This window comes from Euprymna scolopes, chromosome 26 (assembly GCF_053919585.1).
Source record: "Euprymna scolopes isolate OS-2025 chromosome 26, ASM5391958v1, whole genome shotgun sequence".
In the NCBI taxonomy this organism is placed as follows: Eukaryota; Metazoa; Mollusca; class Cephalopoda; order Sepiida; family Sepiolidae; genus Euprymna; species Euprymna scolopes.
The window spans coordinates 97,944,165-97,963,815 of record NC_136507.1 but is presented as its reverse complement, the minus strand read 5'-3'; the positions used below and the strand labels follow the sequence as shown (position 1 = coordinate 97,963,815).

General features: G+C 30.6%; 1 protein-coding gene across 13 annotated transcripts in view; it reads right to left on the bottom strand.

Moving 5' to 3' along the window:
- LOC145248297 (kalirin-like) overlaps positions 1-19,651 on the bottom strand; it is an 858,283-nt gene that overhangs the window by 204,358 nt on the left and 634,274 nt on the right. For all 13 annotated transcript variants that reach the window (XM_080110176.1, XM_080110182.1, XM_080110183.1 and 10 more), the window contains 3 exons: positions 7,844-8,031; positions 5,363-5,429; positions 2,843-2,946 (listed from right to left, as the gene is read on the bottom strand). In XM_080110176.1, the coding sequence (XP_079966302.1) occupies positions 2,843-2,946; positions 5,363-5,429; positions 7,844-8,031 (359 nt within the window). The remainder of the gene's footprint in view (positions 1-2,842; positions 2,947-5,362; positions 5,430-7,843; positions 8,032-19,651) is intronic.

Here is a 19,651-nt window from a genome sequence, read left to right as displayed (position 1 = left end):
TATTTATATTACAATCAAATTTTAATTATCAGGTTGTTGCAGAAGTTCCCATCGTTTCATAAAAAATGTTTGTTGTAAAACATGTTCTGATATTTGTCAAAGTGTTGTATGCCATTGCATATTGTAGCACATATTCTGTTCTACAAGATAATGGTCATCGTTTTCTGCTCATATAATTTTTTCTCATTTTTCAGAATCATCAAATGGATTGTCAAGTAGATTTTAAAAAAACTCACATTTTCGACACCTTCTTTTCACCTTTAATCAAGATCAAAAAGCGAGTGAAGTGACTAAGGATATTCGTGCCGTATATTAAGAAAACGCCATAGCTTAGAGAACTGTTTGAGATTGGTTTACCAGATTCAAACACAGTAATTTTGACTTCAATGATGCTCCTTGTTCCGGAAAACCAATCAAAATAGACGAAGACCAACTCAGGATTCATTTAAAGGATGATGGCCATAAGACATGTAGAGAATTGTATGAAAAGATGAAGTGTGATTTTGCGACAATTTCATGCCACATTTAGTCGATGGGATTCACACAAAAACTTGGAGCTTGGGTCCCACACGAACTTACTTTTGCTGTGAAAATTCTTTGATTGTCTTTAAAAAAAAAAAAAAAAAAAAAAAAAACATAGAAAAATGGCAGGAACTTATGCAACAACATAATAATGACCAGTGCTATGAATAAATATTGTTATAAAAAAGAGATTGCTTTTGTTTGAAGTAAAATAACAATGATTGTGATAACATAGTATTTTATGAAACAATTGGAAGTCTATCGACAATATTTCATTTTCAGAGATTTTTTTATAAGGAAATCAAGTCAACACTATTTAAACTTACACAGAATAACATAGTTCTCATAATTTTTTTTTTAATGAATATATAAGGGTTGTTCCAAAAGTAATGCCTCCTATTTTTATTTCATTCAAATGGTTCACAGGAGATTGCAAATTGCTTTGTTATAATCACTGAACTTATGCATTCATGACCTGAAAGTTTCATCTCTCTATTGCAGATATTGACAGTGTGAGAACGCAACTCCCTGTCATAGATGTGTGTTATTGAATTTCTGGCAAAAGTGCATTGAGAATGGTAGTGACTATGTAGAAAAAAAAAACTTCTAGAGCACAAAAGGTCACTCATTTTAATGACACCACTCTTCTCTTCATACCGCTTCAATTTTTTGTTGAAAAAAAAAATTAAATAAATAAAAAGGTTTTACTTTTGGAACAACCCTTGTATGACAAAGCACACTCCAGGTGCCCATGCACAGCCACCATTCATCACTGGCAAGATGCATTGGGAAGGGTGGTGGAAAAATCTAGAAAAATAAATTCTGGCACAAAATATTGCTCATTTTAATGGTACCACTACCAATTTCGTAGCCCTTCAATTTTTTGAGAAAAAAAAAAACATAGAAGCTTTACTTTTGAAACGACTCCATATTTTCATTATTTTTTTTTTTTTTTTATAAAAATAATAAAATATCTGCTATTTCTTGACTTGCTTTATTATATTATTACTTATTTTACTATTATCAATTTCCCTAATTAGTTTAGTAGCTAATATCTCTACTGCTAATGGTTTTATGACCATAGCTTAAAAGGTATAAAGGGGGATAAAAAGTATTTTGGTAGGGTTAAGATTATTTTCATATTTTGAATAAATTAAAAATAAATAAAATGCTTCAAAAAAAAGAAAAAAAAATATTTCCTTTTATTTTATTATTTTTGAATGATTAAAAATTTTGAAAAAATTGTTGAAAAAAATTAAAAAATATATGCTTTGTTATCCAGAAAAAAATGTTTTGTTTGTTTGTTTTTTAAACTGTGAGAGAAATCTGTTTCATGCATTAATATAATTTTGAGCAAATCTATACACATTTTTACAAGAAAAAAAATTAAGAATTTTCCTGATTTGGAGATAAGCATGACGTTTTAGAATTGTAGGAGACTAATTTGATATGCTCTAAAAACTTTTTTGAAATAAATTATGACATTAAATATTTTTAGCAGTTATTATGAATATTAAGTGAAGCATATACAGTTAATTAACCACGCAATTTGAAGATGACTAGTTTTTTTAAAGGGTGGTTTGTATACAACAAGCTGATACTGAAAAAAAAACTTATTAAGTAGATAACTGTTTAACAAAAACCTGATTCTAAATAAAATATATATATTTATAAAGTTATAAAAATCTGAACATTAAATTATAAAATCATATATTTTATAAAAATATACTTATGGAAAGTAAGCTACACCGAAACGTGCATGTCTCATTTCCAAGGGAAATCAGCAGAGATTTTGGTGCACTTTACTATTAAGTGGGTCAAAGGAAGAGCAACCTTGCCATAGCGGCAAAATGCTGAGTCATATCATATTCATTATCATATTTTTTTTTTGTGCATCTACTTTATGCATTAATATAGTTAAACAAATTTCATTGGCTGAAGGAAATAAATGATGAATACCTTAGAGAATGAAATACAAACATCTCTATAGAGGTTACATGCTTTAAGTATATTATATACTACTACTAGTAGTAAGCTCTATTCAGGATTTGAAAATTGTTGAAATGAATACCAAAACAAAAAAAAATTATAGACGTAATATATTATTGCATGGTATAAAACACACAAAACAAAAATGAAATTATAACTGCCTGTTTTTTTTTTTTAAATTTGAAATCCCAAACCTCTTAGCACTTCTGATTCACTTGAAAAATTCATGTTTTATTTTATCAAGTATATTACATACAATGTTTGAAACTCATTTGTTATCGCACCATCCATGCAATGGCAGGTAGTCCTGCTGGTTGATAATATTACTTACTCTCTGTGCCAATCATAGATTTGATGAATATTGCCAAAAATGATCTTGTCTTTCCCTTCAGCTCCAGAGGGTAATGGGTTTTCTTGTAAATAATGCATGTAACCCTGAAGGGAAGAAAAAGAAAAGAAAAAAGGTGCATTTAGAAGATTTCATGTATTTGAATAACAATTTAGGGATTTAGAAAGGGGTAAGAAGGTAGAATCTACTTAATACTTAAATATATATATGTGTGTGTGTGTGTGTGTGTGTGTGTGAAATATTGACAAATAAATATTAAATCAGTTACAAGATATAAATGTATGCCTATCAATATGAATATGCAAATACGATTGTGATACGTGTACATCCATGATCATTCGATACATATTTATGAACCGACATTAAACACATATTCATAGGTACACATACACACATTAAACACGTGCACACATGCATTAAACATGTACACACACATGCATAAAATACATGTTCATATGTACACACACACAGATATTCAATATATGCACAGAGACATTCAATAATACTCACATACGTATCCAATCAATATTCATATGCATACACACACACGTATCATGTAAACTGACTCTCTTCTACTTGTCAATAGAGTTCAGCTATCATTTTTTTTTTAATTGTAAAAGGAATACTTTTTTTTTTCTTTACCTTGTTTCGCAGAATTGGGAAATATATTCTGCTACTTACAGTTTAGAACTAATAAGAATGGGTGCAACTGATAGTATAGTTACCAATGGTTAAACTAATTAATGAGTTAATCCTTATAAAGAACCAAAGAGTTACTCAAAGATGAAGGTTAAATTGTCAGACAATGATAATCATCATGAAAGGATTCTAAACAATGGTGGAAAGGGACAGAAGATTACTTAAGATGAGTTGATTATTCAAGAAAATACTTTAACAAGTAATATGTGTGTGTGTGTGTGTGTATATATATATATATATATATATATATATATATATATTTCATTATATATATTTTTTTTTCTTTTTATTATATAATTTAAATGGGAAATTTGAAAACTTTGAAATGTCGAATATAATGATAAAATCATTTTTATTTACTGATTTTTTTTTTTGTAAGTCCGATATTTTGCTAATACATAGCCCCATCAGAGTAGAAAGTCCAGTCCATATATATATATATATATATATATATATATATATATATATATATATATATATATAAACAGAGTTCGTACAGATTTTCAATGTCTCTTTCCAAGGAATTTTTAAAGTTTTTCAAGGCCTTCTCCAGAGAAAATTCAAGTTTTCCAAACTAAATTTTGTCTTTATTTTACAATCTGTAACAATTTGGAAAAGTGGTAAAAAATCAAATATGCTACAAATGTTACCATAGTCAATAACAGTTTGCAATGTACCTGCAACATTTTTTGGTGTTTTTAAGTAGTTTTAAATGCTTTTTATTTCATCTTAAATATTAACTTTTTTACGGCTTTTAATTTCCAACCAAAACGGCTGCCGTCTTGTCCATTTATTTTCTGACCTAGCTGACCTAATTTTACATTATCACAATTTTTTAAGGGGTGGGGAGGCAGAGTCCTGTCCATAGAAGGAAAGTATTTTTTTTTTTTTTAGAAGGGGGAAGGGGATTTTATTTATAGCAGCGGCGACTATTCCCTCCCCTCTTGTGCCCCACCCCTCCTAAAAATGAAATTATAAATGAGGACAAAAATAGACGAAGATTTCAATCTTTATCATGAAACTACATGATGTAGTTTTGTGATAAAGGGACATAACTCTTGTATCCCCAATAATATGATGCAATTTCAGAACAATGTATTTCGATTTTATTTTTAATATCTAAAAAATATTTTAAAGGTATTTTTATTAATACTTAAAAAATAATTTAATAGCATTTATTTGGATTTTATTTTTAATATTTCAACACATTTTTACTGGACATAAGAACACAATTTTCAAGGATTTTTCAAGGTAATAATAGAAATAAGGCCTTTTCAAGGCAAAAGTAAAAATTTAAGAACTTTTCAAGTCTGTACGAACCCTGATAAAAGGAATTCAATATAACTCTGTAAATTAGAAATTACAATTTATTATTCAACAAGGAATACAAAAACTTATAAATTTTTTTTATTCCATAGAATTTCAAAGAATGTCTTTTACCCGCAAAGGAAATTAGTTAGCAAAATGATATTCATAGTTATGAATTTTAACCCATACATTTCTGCATTATTATCAATTTTCATACAAATATGACTTCTTTCATAATTTATAGTTTTTAATTTATCTGTTAAATCAGCAAAATTTATCTTGGTGAATTAGAAGAAATATTTATAGCTCTAGTATTGTACTATTGAGTTATCTAAAAAAAATTATTTTTTTATGTATTGAAATATATTCCAAATATTAAAAAAATATGTATATAAATATAAATTTTCTAAAAAAAAATGTCAACAGTTATTAAATAGATGAATTAGTTTTGCAGATGAAAATGAAGAATTTTCAAAAATGTTTGCGTGAACTTACCTCAACAACTGCACCCAAGTCTTTTACATAATCCTTTTCAGTCTCGATTAATTCTTTTATCACATAACTGGAAAACAAGAAAAATTAAATGTGCATTTATAACAAGCCGAGTATGTGGGGTCCTTCTCCACGCGTGAAAAATTTACTTTCACCATGACTAATGTTTGTGCAAAATTTAAAAAAATATCCGAGGTGTGGTTACTGAGAAAAGTGCAAACAAACGGGAGTGAATTACCAGGTCCAATCTCTCCTTTTTCAGGGGACCAAAAAAAAAGAGTACAAACGTAGAGAGATACAATATTTTGGAAATATCACCATTAATTGAAAATCTATCAACTAATAAAACATCAATAAAAGGTGAATCAAGAACAATATACAGGTATAAACTCTGATAAATCAAAGACAGTGTTAAGAGTCAGATCACCCCCCACCCCACCCTCTCATGCAAAGTGTCCTTAAGCATTAGTTACTCTTTACTTTAGACACAAAATAATCCAAAAATCACCTCTTTTCTGTATTTTGACAGTGGCATTTGTAAGACAATGCAGTCAGCTTATAAATGTGATCTACATGACCATTGGCTGATGCAACACAAGGTCAAAACCATTATAAGTTCCATGTTCTGATTGGCTAAATGTTTAAAATTCTGTCCTTAAGAAAACCATCATCGTATCTTAATTCATAAAATATCATGCATAACATTGCATAAATGGTCTTATAACATGAAAGTGGTAATTTTCAAAAAAAACCAAAAAAAAAAAAAACCTTTAAAATACTTTGCATGGATATCAAAATAATGATTATGTGGAACTTTATTAAGAGATTCCCTTATCTCCTTTGAAAGATTTGACATAAAATAAAAGACTGAGGTGGTTTCTGGTGATATTTGTGTTTCATATTTTACATAAATTTTAATTAGAAAAACTTTTTTAGTAACAAAACTATATTTTTATAAAATCAGTACATATATACTTTTTATTTGTTTTACAGCAGCATTAATATGTCGCTACACATTCATGAGCATATTTTGGTCAGGCAGTTACTAGTAACTAGAGACATCTTCAGGTGATATTGCTTATACAAAAGTTAAGTGTGTGATGTAAAAACAAATAAAAAGTATATCTTGTCCTTCTTTGGTATTGAACACTCTTGCCTCATTAAAACTTCATTGCTCGCTTCACCTCTGGAAAATATTAACCTGGAATATATATATCACAAGCTAAAATGAAGATAATTTATAATAGGATGATCTATATTGAAACTAGAAAATTACTTCAAAAAATTTTCAAATAAAATATAATAAAAACTATTTAAAAATTATAAACGTCTGAAAAAAAAAAAAAAGTGTGATTTTAGGTCACACTACACACATTTGACTTTTAAAACTTCTTCAGTTAGTATACTTTTCGTTTTTGCAACTTCATTGAATTCTTTTGTGCTATTCATATTATTTGGATTATTCAGACTAATGTCCTCATTTTAAGTGTTACTTTCACATTTTGGTTTATGTAAGATCCAACCTTATTCAGGAATCTTTCTGCCAACCTCTGTAATCTGCACGAAACTTTAAACAGAACCCCTTATGTACTCCATAGGGGTAGCATGCTCTCATTCAGTCAGCCATGATGGGATAGAAGTCTTAAGTAATTCAAAATTGTATTCTAAGTATTGCCTGCACTGAGGACTAAACATTCAACCTCTAGAAGAGTATAACTCTACAACAGAATTTTATCAAGTACTTTATTCACTATACCATGAGTCCTAAAAAAGGTTGGAGGTTACATAGACTGAAACTTGTGAAAATAACACTTAAGACGAGAACAGTCGTCCGAAGAATCCAAACAATATGAATTACTAATTTTCATTTCATCAATTTAGAAATCTAATATTTTTCGTGCTAGTTATTATATTGTTATTTGTACTATTATTCATCGGACTACTGTTCGCATCTTGAGTGTGATTTTCACATTTCGGTCAATGTAACCTCCGACCTTCTTCAGGTGTATCTTGTTGAACCCGGGAATGTTTCTGTTGAACTCAGAAATTTGGACGAAATTTCGAAATTCTGCCCAAATTCCCGAGTTCAACAGAAACATTCCCGAGTTCGACAAGATACACCTGAAGAAGGTCGGAGGTTACATCGACCGAAATGTTGTGAAAATCACACTCAAGATGAGAACAGTAGTTCGATGAATAATAATACAAATAACTAATCCTCATCTCAAAAATTCAGAAACGTTATTGTTATTTTAGTTGACTTTTTTGAGGGTTTTTTTTCTTTCAATTTGAAGCCTTCGTTTATATATGCCATACACTAAAAACAGAAATCTTGGAATTCTGTAAAAACTGCAACATCTTCATCACTGTTATAAAGTGTTAGGTTCAGATTTTTTTTAATCTAACAACTTTATTCAAATTCTTGCAGACAAAAACAATGTCATCATGTTGTGGCTTAACGAAACGTACAAAAAAATGACTTACATTCGCTTAAGAAGATATTTCTCTTTGTTAGAAACTTCATCTCCACCTGGCCCCTTGCTTTCTGATTCATTCGCTGGCTCTGACGAGGATGCCACTGATGCTGTCTCCCCAGCTTCCTCGGTCCCACTCACCCCAGCGACGGCTTGCGACAATGATGAAGCAGCAGATAAACTGGAATCTGTTTGTTCCTTTAAAAATAAATATTAACAACAATAATTTTTTTTTTAAATACTGTACATAAAAAGAAATTATTTATCATGCTTTTTAAACATTTATTATTCTAATGGCAAGTAACAGTGGTTAAATGGGTCTGAGCATGCTAGGTTCAAATCCAGTAAGTTCCATAGCCTCATTTCCATTTACAAATGCTGGCAACCTTCACATTGTCCTTCCTCCAAGTTTTTGATTCAAGATAGAATTGGAAAAACAATACAAACCGATCAAAACAGTTGTACCTTACCGATTCATACAGAATTATTTTTATTATTTTAATAAATAATCCAGGAATTGTACTAAATTATTTGTGTGTGTGTGAGAATGGGAGAGAGTAAAAAGTGTTAGATGTTAATCTTTATCTAGATTTGATTAATTAAATGCATTCTGGTGGATTTAATTTTGTAATAATCTTTTTAATAAGACATTTTAAATGTTAATTTTAATACTTTATACTATTGCCTTTTTTTAATCCAATAAATAATTAATTAACAGTAAATAAAAATTAAAAAATGTGTGAGTCACAGAGGAGAAACACACTCACAAACATACACAAAAAAAATGTCTCACAAATTTATTAAATACAAAAAGCTTAAATAATCGAATTATACGAACGAATATGTATGTAGTCAGACACACTGTATTTCACTAACAGTTTTAAAAGTGTTATTTGAATTTTGAAATTTGACTTAATAATACTTATGATTAAAACGGTGTCCGCCATGTTTATCAATTTATTAAACAAGAAGTACAAAATACTATATTGATGCTTTGGTGCTTAGTTAACCTAGTTTTTTTGTTTTTTTTATTTTTTTTTTATTGTTTTGAGCACATCATTTTCAACACTTAAGATTCATTCTAAAAAAAAATTTAAAAAAAAAACACTTGCTTGAAGAGCCAATGTCATAGTTGAATGTGTGTTAATAAAATCATCCATTTCATTCAGAGTTAATAACACTAAAACAATCATGCCATATACGATTTTCAATAAAGGTTTTGAAAAGCGGTTCAATTTTACACAGTACATGTTGAAAAGTTGAAAATGACCAGTTTTCCATAAAAGTTTCGTGTTCAGCTAATTTTTGCGACTGTTCAAAAACATCAAAAAATTTCACACAAAGCAGAGAGTAGTAGTTTAAGATAAAGAAATAGAAACACATGAAAAGGGGGTAATATCCCCAAAATGTGATATTCTGGTTTCACACATACAACTCTATAATTTAGATTCTTTTACGATTTTTTTTTAATTATTTTTTTGTCAAACTGGTCATTATACGATTATGGTTTCCACTTCACTTCCTGTTGCCCCTCCCCTTGTTAGTTTTTCTCAATAATACCATTATTATTTAGAAAAAAAAAAAAAAAAAAAAACTCTTCTGAGCAAGGAGAGGAAGTGAGGAGGGGGGGGGCTTCCTTTACCGATTCTGTACTTTCATCTAACAATTTAATGAACGAAAGATAATGCAAAAAAAAAAAAAAATCAATTAAAAACGAAGTAGCAACAGGAAGTGGAAACGCTGATGAAAAAATATCAAATGTTAAAAAGTTTGTCATTTTTCGGATGAGAAAACACACCAAATCAAAACCACAGAGAAGATAATTTGTAGAAAGAACTAAATATTCTTTCTGATAGAGAAGCTACAACCTCCTGATCCACGGGGACGAGAGGTGAGCAATATCTACAGTTTCTCTAACAAAACGATGTTGGTTCAAAATGTTTAGCAAAATGGGAAAATAAAGAGCTAAATAAAAACAAAAGCCAGCATATAAGTGATGCGAAAACAGTTTAACATTTATTCATCCGACCAAGTGACATTTGGCTGACATTAACTTTGTCTGCAAAAATGAGAAATCAGATAACACACTCACTGCTGACAGATAACAAAATTATCATTAGATACTGTTTTTGTTGGTTTTTTTTTTTTTTGGGGGGGGGGATACTATTTACTAGTTATACCTACCCAGCATTGACCAAAAATCGTTTTACATTCGTTTCTTGTTTGATTTTTATTTATATTATTGATGCTATTTTTTTCATTCTTATCTACCATATTATTTATTAAAAAAAAAAAAAGTGATTTTGAAGGCTGAATTAAATAATTACAATAGTGCCTAGTCATTGAATTATTATTAAATTCTTATCAAATTAAAATTAATGTTTAAATTAACGCTTTAACCTCTTTTCGTTAAATCATATGGTGTGAATACCTACCAAGAATTTCAATTCATGAGAATTTGCTAAGAATTTTTCAAGTCAGAAATTACTTTTTAGCCGACAGTTTAAATACTTATAAATTCCTGCAAAGTAATTCATTCTTATATTTATTTCAGCTATTAACAAAAGATAAAAACGGCAACTTGAAAGAAAAATGCATACTGGTGGATTTAATTTCAGTTTTTTTGTTGTTGTTTTTGATAATTTTAAGTTTTTGGGGGGCAAAGATGCTATTGCATTTTTTTTTTTTATTTCAATAAATAATCAATTAATACTACATAAAAAAAATCTGCTAGTCACATAGATTGGAAAAACACAGATACACAAACATCTGTTATGCAATTTTATTAATATAGAGGTTTAAATAGTTCAATTGTTAGAGTGCATATTTCTGTAGTCACCTATATATCTATAAAAGTGAGACTGTGTGTGTGTGTGTGTGTGTGTGCGGATACTTCTCAACCTATATACTCAATGAATTTTGGATCTACAGACTTGAAATTTGTTATATATGGTATTCAAACATGTGGAAAACTTTTTAATCGGTTTTCATCCAGAAAAAAGAGCTTCTAAGGGGTCAAAATTGAAAAATTGGTGTGCGTGTGTGTCTGGGGGTGGGTAGGTCATCCGATTTTTATCTATTTGTCAATTGTTTCACAAGGTTTGAAAATACTTTTTAAAGTTCGTGTCAAGCTGGCCTAATGGTTATCATACTTGACTCACTGTCTTGAGGTTTTGATCTTAGCTCTAGTACATTTTTTTTTTACTTACAAGAAGTGAACTGTTTAGAAATAACATAATACTCGCATGCACATCTCAGTTTCTTTGCATTTCTTTGTATTTCATTTTTTGTTAAAGGAATTGAATCTTACGTTTAATACTGGGCAACACCGGATACATCTTCTAGTACATTATATTTTGCTAACAAATAATTTTTAGAAATTTTATTTGAATAGTCGTCAGCCATGTTGTTTTATCTATGTATTAGACAACTCTCATATATATATATATATATATATATATATATATAACTACTTCATTTACTCACATAAAGTTAATATACGAAAGTATAGATTTATGCGTAAACTTTAAGTATTTACTTCAAAAGTGCTCAATACGTAGGTAGAGCTAGTTAGTAAGTTATAAAATATATATGGCGATTAAGCTACACTGAATATTCGGCGTATCATCCACTCTAGGATTCGTCAGGCTTATGCACGAATTCTGTGGTTGTTTCTTGTTTTTATATGGTCCTCTTCTGTTGAGGATTTTAGTTAGCCAATCAGCTTTCTAGTATCCACCGCGCCCCTTCCTATCAGCCAATGGGCATGCATTTTACCGAACAACCACAGAATTCGCGCATAAGCCTGACGAATCCTAGAGTGGATGAAACGCCGAATATTCAGTGTAGCTTAATCGCCATATATATTTTATAAATTACTATATATATATATATATATATATATATATATATATATATACACACACACAGATCAATTTAGCATATGCTTTGTGTAGCTTAATTGCCATAAATATATTTTCATAATTTACTATTAAGCTCTACTTGTGTATTACGCACTGCTGAAGTAAATACTGAAAATCTATACACAATATATTATATCACCTTGTGATATATTGTGTGTGCATGAAATACAAAAATTTATATATGTAAATATATTTAAACCATCATACAGTTTTGATAAACTTTTTTTTTTTTAATTTTCTCATCAGTTTCTTACAGCTGGGGATAGGGGCATCCTACCGGATGCTAGACATTCACTCATTATCTCATATTCTAAGAGAGAGATCTTTTAAAAATTATAACCTTTATGTACAATTGTTTGCATTTCTTTTGCACTTGGTTCACCAAGTATATTTACCAGGTAGTTTTTGAAATTTTTTTTTCATAAATCCAGTTACTCTTATAATTACTGGAATGAAAGACCCCCCCCCCCAAGATTCTAGTTTCTTATCATGTTGTACATAAGATCTTGATATTTTGTTATATCTAAGGTTTCCTGTGTGAGGAGTGAATTGTGAAGAAAGTGTCATGAACTTGCACTGCTTGATTTTAGTGACACAGATAGAGTTCATACAGATATTCAATGTTCATTTTCAAGGACTTTTCGAGCCTTTTTCAAGCTTTTTTTTTTTTTAAGGCTTTCTCCAGACAAAATTCAAGTTTTAAAAATAAAATTTGATAAATAAAGAATGATATATAAAAGCAAAAAATAAAAATATTTTAATATTTATTTCGATTTTAAATTTCATTTTTTTTTTTTTTTTTTTTACATAGGCATCACCACTTATCAAGGGCAAGAGGCCACTCGAGGATAAGAGTTAATGAGTGTGCAATAGAAATTGGACAATATAGTAATTGTTAGTAATGGAAATTCGGTAAATTTGTTAAATTATATGGAACGGCTCATCAAAAACTTGTTTACGTTAGACTTGAAGACAACCATATTGTAGTCAGCTGGAAAGCAGGAAAATGGAAGACAATTCCATAGGCGTGCAGTTCCATGAAAGAAGTTTTCTTCATGGAATCTATGTTTAGGTTTAAGCAGAGATAAAGAGTGGGAGGGGGGGGAGTAGTGATAGTGTTTTCTGCTAGACGGGTGTTTCTTGTGAAAGTTTGGCAAGGGGGGACCATAGATTGGAGCTCAGCTGAGCACTTGCCATGAAAATAACGATAAAGCAGAGATAAACTTGTAACATCTTTTCTGTGAGAAAGAGGTTGCAGGGAAGAGAAAAGAACATCTCCTACGAGACTACAAAGTCTATTTTGAACTCTATCAAGTCAGAATAAGTCCTTTCTAGCAGCTCCTACCCAGATGTGGCAACAGTACTCCATCCTTGGACGTACCTGGCTCTTATATAGATAGAGAATTGCATCAGCAGTGAGATATCTACTGGATCGATAGAAGGAGCCCATCATTTTGGCAACGGATTTAATGTATGTGTTCCATTTAAGATCAGGAGTAAAGGTCAAGCCCAGAAGCTTATTAAAACATGAGGCCTCCCCCAAGACAAGAGCCATTCATTTCAATTGATGCTAGATGGGGACCAGAGCGCCGATGATGTAAAGACAAAAATTTGTAAAATATATGGATAACATCAGATAGTTTTGTGATAAAGGGGCATAATTTTTGTATCGAAAATACTGGAAAGAATGATGCAATTTCAGAAGAATGTATTTATTTCGATTTTATTTTTAACATTCAACACAAATTGTTTTTTACTGAATACAAAGGATACGATTTTCAAGTGTTTTTCAAGACACTTTCCATATTTTCAAAGCCTTTTCACCGTAATAATAGAAATAAGGCCTTTGCAAGACAAAGCTCAAAATTCAAGGCCTGTGTGAACCCTGACAGCAAAAGTACAGAACAAATGGAAACAATGTTGAAATAAGCAGAGAGCTCTCCCAATGGCTATATAAAACTAAATAAGGTATTTTACTTTTATCATGTTAGTGTGGTTATAAAAAAAAAGTTTCCAGCGAACACACACATATATGGCTAGAAATTATTATTATTAATAATATTAATAGATTATGGCAATGCTGTTTTGCACATTAGCTAACATGCAAACAAAACAAGACAAGCAAATATGCGTGATATCACCATCAGCATGCCAAAGCTATTGTATACAGAACTATTTCCATCTGAATGAAACTTATCACTGCTTAAGCATGTTCATATTCTGCTGCATGGTGTGTGGGGGGGGATGTCTGTCGATTCTGGTTTTGTTCTAGTAGTTCCATTTGATGGCTTATTTATCAGGGTTTTTTTTTTTTAATCCAGTTATGATAACAAAAACTATGCTATCTCAAAAATTCAGAAACACAACCTCAAATTGCAGGTAATACAATGAAACTGCAGTAAAATGTTAAGCTAAGTACACATTAGTATAATTTATTACTGGTTTAATGATTATTTAACGGATATTAAGCACTTTAATTTTTGTTTTTTCAAGATTTGCTATTTTTATTCCATTTTGTTCCAATTTTGCTATTTGCCGTTTTTTTTTTTTTTTTTTTTGTTTTTTATATAAATAAAACTAGTCGTACTTTGCCAGCATTGTCTGGAATGCACTGAAGTCATATTTTGTTTTTTAATTTGTTTCCGATATTTTAAAACTTAAGGTAGACAACTTTTTATACTCTTCAATTCTTTATTTACTGATTTTTATTTTTAGGTGATTATTTAAAATAAATGTTTCATATTAGTAGTAATCGCCTGGGCTGATTCTAAAAAATAACTTTGTAGTTACGTACATTGTTATAATGCCAATAACATGGTAGAACAATAATAAATGAAAATTGGCTAGTCAGAAACAAAATTTGATTTGTCAGCCGAAATGCTATTTGGGTCCGACTTGGAAAATACAATGTAATTATATAAGGGTAGCTTAGTGACTGGGGTCGAATCTCCTGACTAGCAATAATTATCACTTCCTACACTGATAATTGTAAAAGCATAGAACACTAATGTCAACAGGTATAATAATTATTATCATTTATTTTAATCTATATATCTATAAAAGTGAACGTGTCTGTGTGTCTGTGTGTGTACATTTCCCTACGAAATAACTCTGTTAATTTTAAGTCTACAAACTCGAAATTTGATATACAGGGTACTGAGATTTGGGAAAATCTATGTGGTCGGTTTTCGGCCAGAAATTTGGCGATTAAGAGGTCAAAGTTCAATGATTTGACCTTTGAGAACTCTACCTAAACTCCTCCAACAATTCTGGGTCTAATCACTTGAAATTTTAGATATACGTTCCATGAACATGGATCTAACTTAATAACTTGATTTGAGTGCAAAACAATAAATTTTAAGGGGTCATAATAGGGGTTAAAGTTTAAAAAATTGACCGCTTTTTTTTATTTGCTCAACATACACCTCCAAATACCCGGGCAACGCCGGACACCTATGCTAGTATATTATAGTTATTAAACAGCTTTAAGAAATTAAAGTTGAGCCCTGATTAGCAAATAAAAAAAATTTTTTTTAAATCGGTCAAAATGACAACGCATCATTCTGATTTCTTGTTGAAGACACTCTTGCTTTATTCTCTACAGTGAACGCCTGTTGACATGGCATTCATAGATACTTATTTTCCTCCTATTCATGTATTAGTTGTTAGTGGCCTAGAAGAAAGATGCTAGCCTACGAATTCAAGAGTCATTTTTTAACTGAGTTTGAATCTCCAGACCAGCAGTAATTATCCCTTCTTATACTGATGATGGCATAAGCATGAAACACTAGTATATAGAAAAATTGTTATATATATATATATATATATATATTTATTTACATGAAGGTCAGAACCTATCAAGGCCTGGAAGCCACTCGGGGATAAGGATTATTGCATGTACAGTAATCAATGGGATAGTATCATAGTAATCATTAGCATTGGAGATTTGATAAAGTGTCTTACTTAAGGGGGCAATTCATCAGGAATTTGTTTATGTTGGACTTGAAGACATCCAAGTTGTAGTCAGGTGGGAAACAGGCAAACGGAAGAGAGTTCCATAGGCATGCACTTCTAAGAAAGAAGCTTTGTTCATGGAATCTACATTTTGATTTAGGCACAGATAAAGAATGGGGAAAATTACTGACAGTGGTTTCACCTAGATGGGTGTTTTTTGTGAAAGATTGGCGAGGGCGGGACCAGAGATTGGAGCTCGGACGAGCACTTGCCATGGAAATAACGATAAAACAAAGACATGCTCACAACGTCTCTTCTGTGGGAGAGAGGTTGCAGGGAAGAGAAAAGAGCATCCCCATTAAGTCACAAAGTCTATTTTGTACTCTGTTAAGGCAAGATAGGCTGTTTTTAGCAGCTCCAGTCCAGATTTGTCCAGTATATATATATATTATAAATGCAACTTTGTCTGAATGTGTGTGTGCGCGCACATACGTGCATAAGTTTGTTCCTTACAGACTCCGAAATGGCTGAACCGATTTTCTTTAAAATTTGCAGAACTTTAGTGTATAAATCTAGGAGTGATCTTAGTCAAGTTTTGTTTCAGAATACTCCCGATAATTACCAATAATCGAAACCATTATTTTAATTTATCTATCTTCAGTAAACCCATTTTTTCCATGTCGACACTTAGCAACAATGATAGAACAACGGGTTGTGAAAATTCTACTGTGGGTAAGTTGATAGCATATTTTTTTTGTTTTTGTTCTTTTGCATGATGTGGCCTGTAGGTTCAAACTCCGCACATAAATTTCTTAATATTTATCATTAACTGGAAAGAAATTTATAAAAAATAATTTTATAAAAGAAACAGTGGGTTCTCTAGAGTGCAATGTAGACTAACATATATTTTGGACTAAGTTACTGCATGAAAGCATGTTAAGTTTCCTCCCGGGGGATTTCACAGATTCCGATGACAATAAAAATATAGGAGTGTGAAATATTCGTTGATCATCATTCAACCCCGGGCAACGTCGGGTCTCCCTGCTAATATATATATATATATATATATATATATATATATATATATATATATATATATATATATTACACACACACACACACACACACACACACACACACACACACACACATTTCTTCATACATTTTTGATCAAGAACTGTTTGAAATATTCAAATTATAATAAACCTCATTTCTTTCTAGAACTGCCCACCTGTGGAACAGTTTTCCACTAGCCTGCTTCCCGGCTGATTACAATATGGTAGCCTTCAAGTCCAATATAAATAAATTCTTGTTGAGTCGTACCCTTAAATAATTCAAATTCTACCCAGTCTACACCATTAACAATTACTACACTACCACCTTTTCATTACCCTTATCCTTGAGTGGGCTTCGGACCTTGATAATTGCAGACTCCTTTGTAAAAAAAAAAAAAAAGAAAAGAAAAGAAATTACATGCTTTAAGCTATTTCTTTATAGTTTATCAAATGTGAAGAAATTCATAATTTTTAGTCAATAAACAACTGTATTATTCGCAATTTTTTTTACTAACTCAATTACAATTGAAACCAATCCTACCGCAAATCATAGTAAATTTAAATTCTACAAAAATATCCAAGATTACTTAAATAGAATGAAAGATGAGGAAAATACAAATATCTTAGTTCCACTGTACTGTAATGAATATATGCGAATTGAAGTCAAGGATCTTTTAAAAGGAGGATGTTATTTAAAAACTTGACAAATAAGGACACGTGCATTCCAAATCTAATACCTGGATATGCTTACTACAGTAGACATAGTAAAAAAAAAAAAAAATGTTCATTTTAGAAGGTTCTTATCTTATGGCAGCTGTTGAAGTGCTGATTAGCCTGGCAGTTATTTAAAGAAAGCTATTTATAGTCGTGTGTGTTCGTATATATGTGTTTGTGTGTGTATATATATATATATGTGTGTTTGTGTGTGTGTGTGTGTGTATGTATGTATGTATATATATATGCGTGTGTGTATATATATGTGTGTGGGTGTGTGTTTGTTTGGGTATATATATGTGTGTTTGTTTGTGCATATGTGTGTGTGCATGTATATATATTTCTTTGTGCGTGTGCATGTGTATATATGTGTGTGTGTATGTTTGTTTGTGTATATAGGTGTATATGTGTGTGCATATTTGGTAAAACTGGTAATTAGTAAAAACCTGAAGATAGTGTTCAATACTATTGCATATATATATATATATATATATATATATATATATATATATTAGAAAAGAAAATCTTAGTCTTTGGTCAAAACTGAGAAATGTAAACAAGTTCTCGATGAGTAGTCCTCTTAAATGATCAAATCTTCCCCAAATCCACCATTCCTGATCATCACATTATTGTCTCACTGGCCACCTTACACATTAATTCTTATCCTTGAGTAGCTTTTGTCTTTGATAAACAGTGACCTCTTATTAAAAATAAGTTTTAATCATAAATTAAGATTTTATTTTAATATATTTGAATTCTTGTATCATGAGCCAATCTTATAAAGAATAAAATGAAGATACAGCTGAAACATGTATGCACATATGTAGTCAATAATGTTTCTATAAATAAAGTTTATACTATAAAGAGCTGGACATAAACAAAAAATACAACACAGTGAAAAACGAGACTGGTCTGAATTGTGTAGCAGTCTCATTTTTAACTGTGATATTCTTTGTTTATATTCAGTTAGGCAAATTTAAATAAATCGCTTATTTCGTAATACATTGACCAAAGAAAATTTGTTTCATTGTTAATTTGATTTTTCAATCCAGTTATGAAATGTAAATTAACAATAAAGCCCCGCACATAATAGACATACCGAGACCAAACAAACAAGTTAATGACCCTCGCCCACAACAAATAATTGGGAGCAGAAGTTTCTTGGTTTGCTCAATTTTCCTGAGCAACCACAAAACAGAGGTCCCATTAGTGTGTGTATGTAATATATATATCTATTTTTTTGTATGTTTGTTCCATTTTCTCTCAGAGCCTACTGAGCCGATCTGACTGAAATTTTGTATGAGGTGTAGAAAACTAAGTATTATGGTATCCATTTGATGCACAGTTAGGGATTGATAGGGATTAGTACTTAATGCAAAACTGAGCACAAGTTCAACCATCAATTTGGCATAAAACACTCATTCTAAGTCAATGGGCTATAACTTATTCCCATTTTTAACCGACTAAAATATCTAGTATATAATTAATATATATATATATATATATATATATATATATATATGGCATAATCATGTTGTCACACCAGTTCTTGTCAGATCACCGAAGTTAAGCAAAGTTGAGCCTGCCTAGTATTAGATGGGTGACCATTTGGGAATTCTAGGTGCTGTATGTGTTCTCCGTTGATCTTGGCATTGTTTCCAGTCGTCCTGAAGTGCCACTTTCCACTGGTATTTAACAAACCAACTCTGGAGAGTTGTGGTTGGAGATTGCGCAACTCTTACCACAAAAATTCCATGTGCAGACACCCTTACAGTGAGTATCCATAGTCTATCAAGACTGAAGAAAACTACTATATATATATATATATATATATATATATATATATATATATACAAACCCATACTGGGTCCAGTGTCCGACCTCTTGGAGAGGTAAATAAAATCAAGTTTAGTAACATTTTTTATTTCAATCTTCATAATGGGACATAAAGATGTCGCAAAACGGTTTTACTTAGGGAGAGGTCTCATCAAATATGTATTAGGAGGATCTGAAATATAATCTCTCACACCAAACACTTGTGTTGTTGCAAGATGATGTCTCTAACATAGGCGTGAATAATTCCTGGTTAAATATCCAATTTGTTTTTCTAGCATCTGAGACATGAACTATGGATTGCAATTCCATAGGCTGTGTTAAACGAACTGATATTTG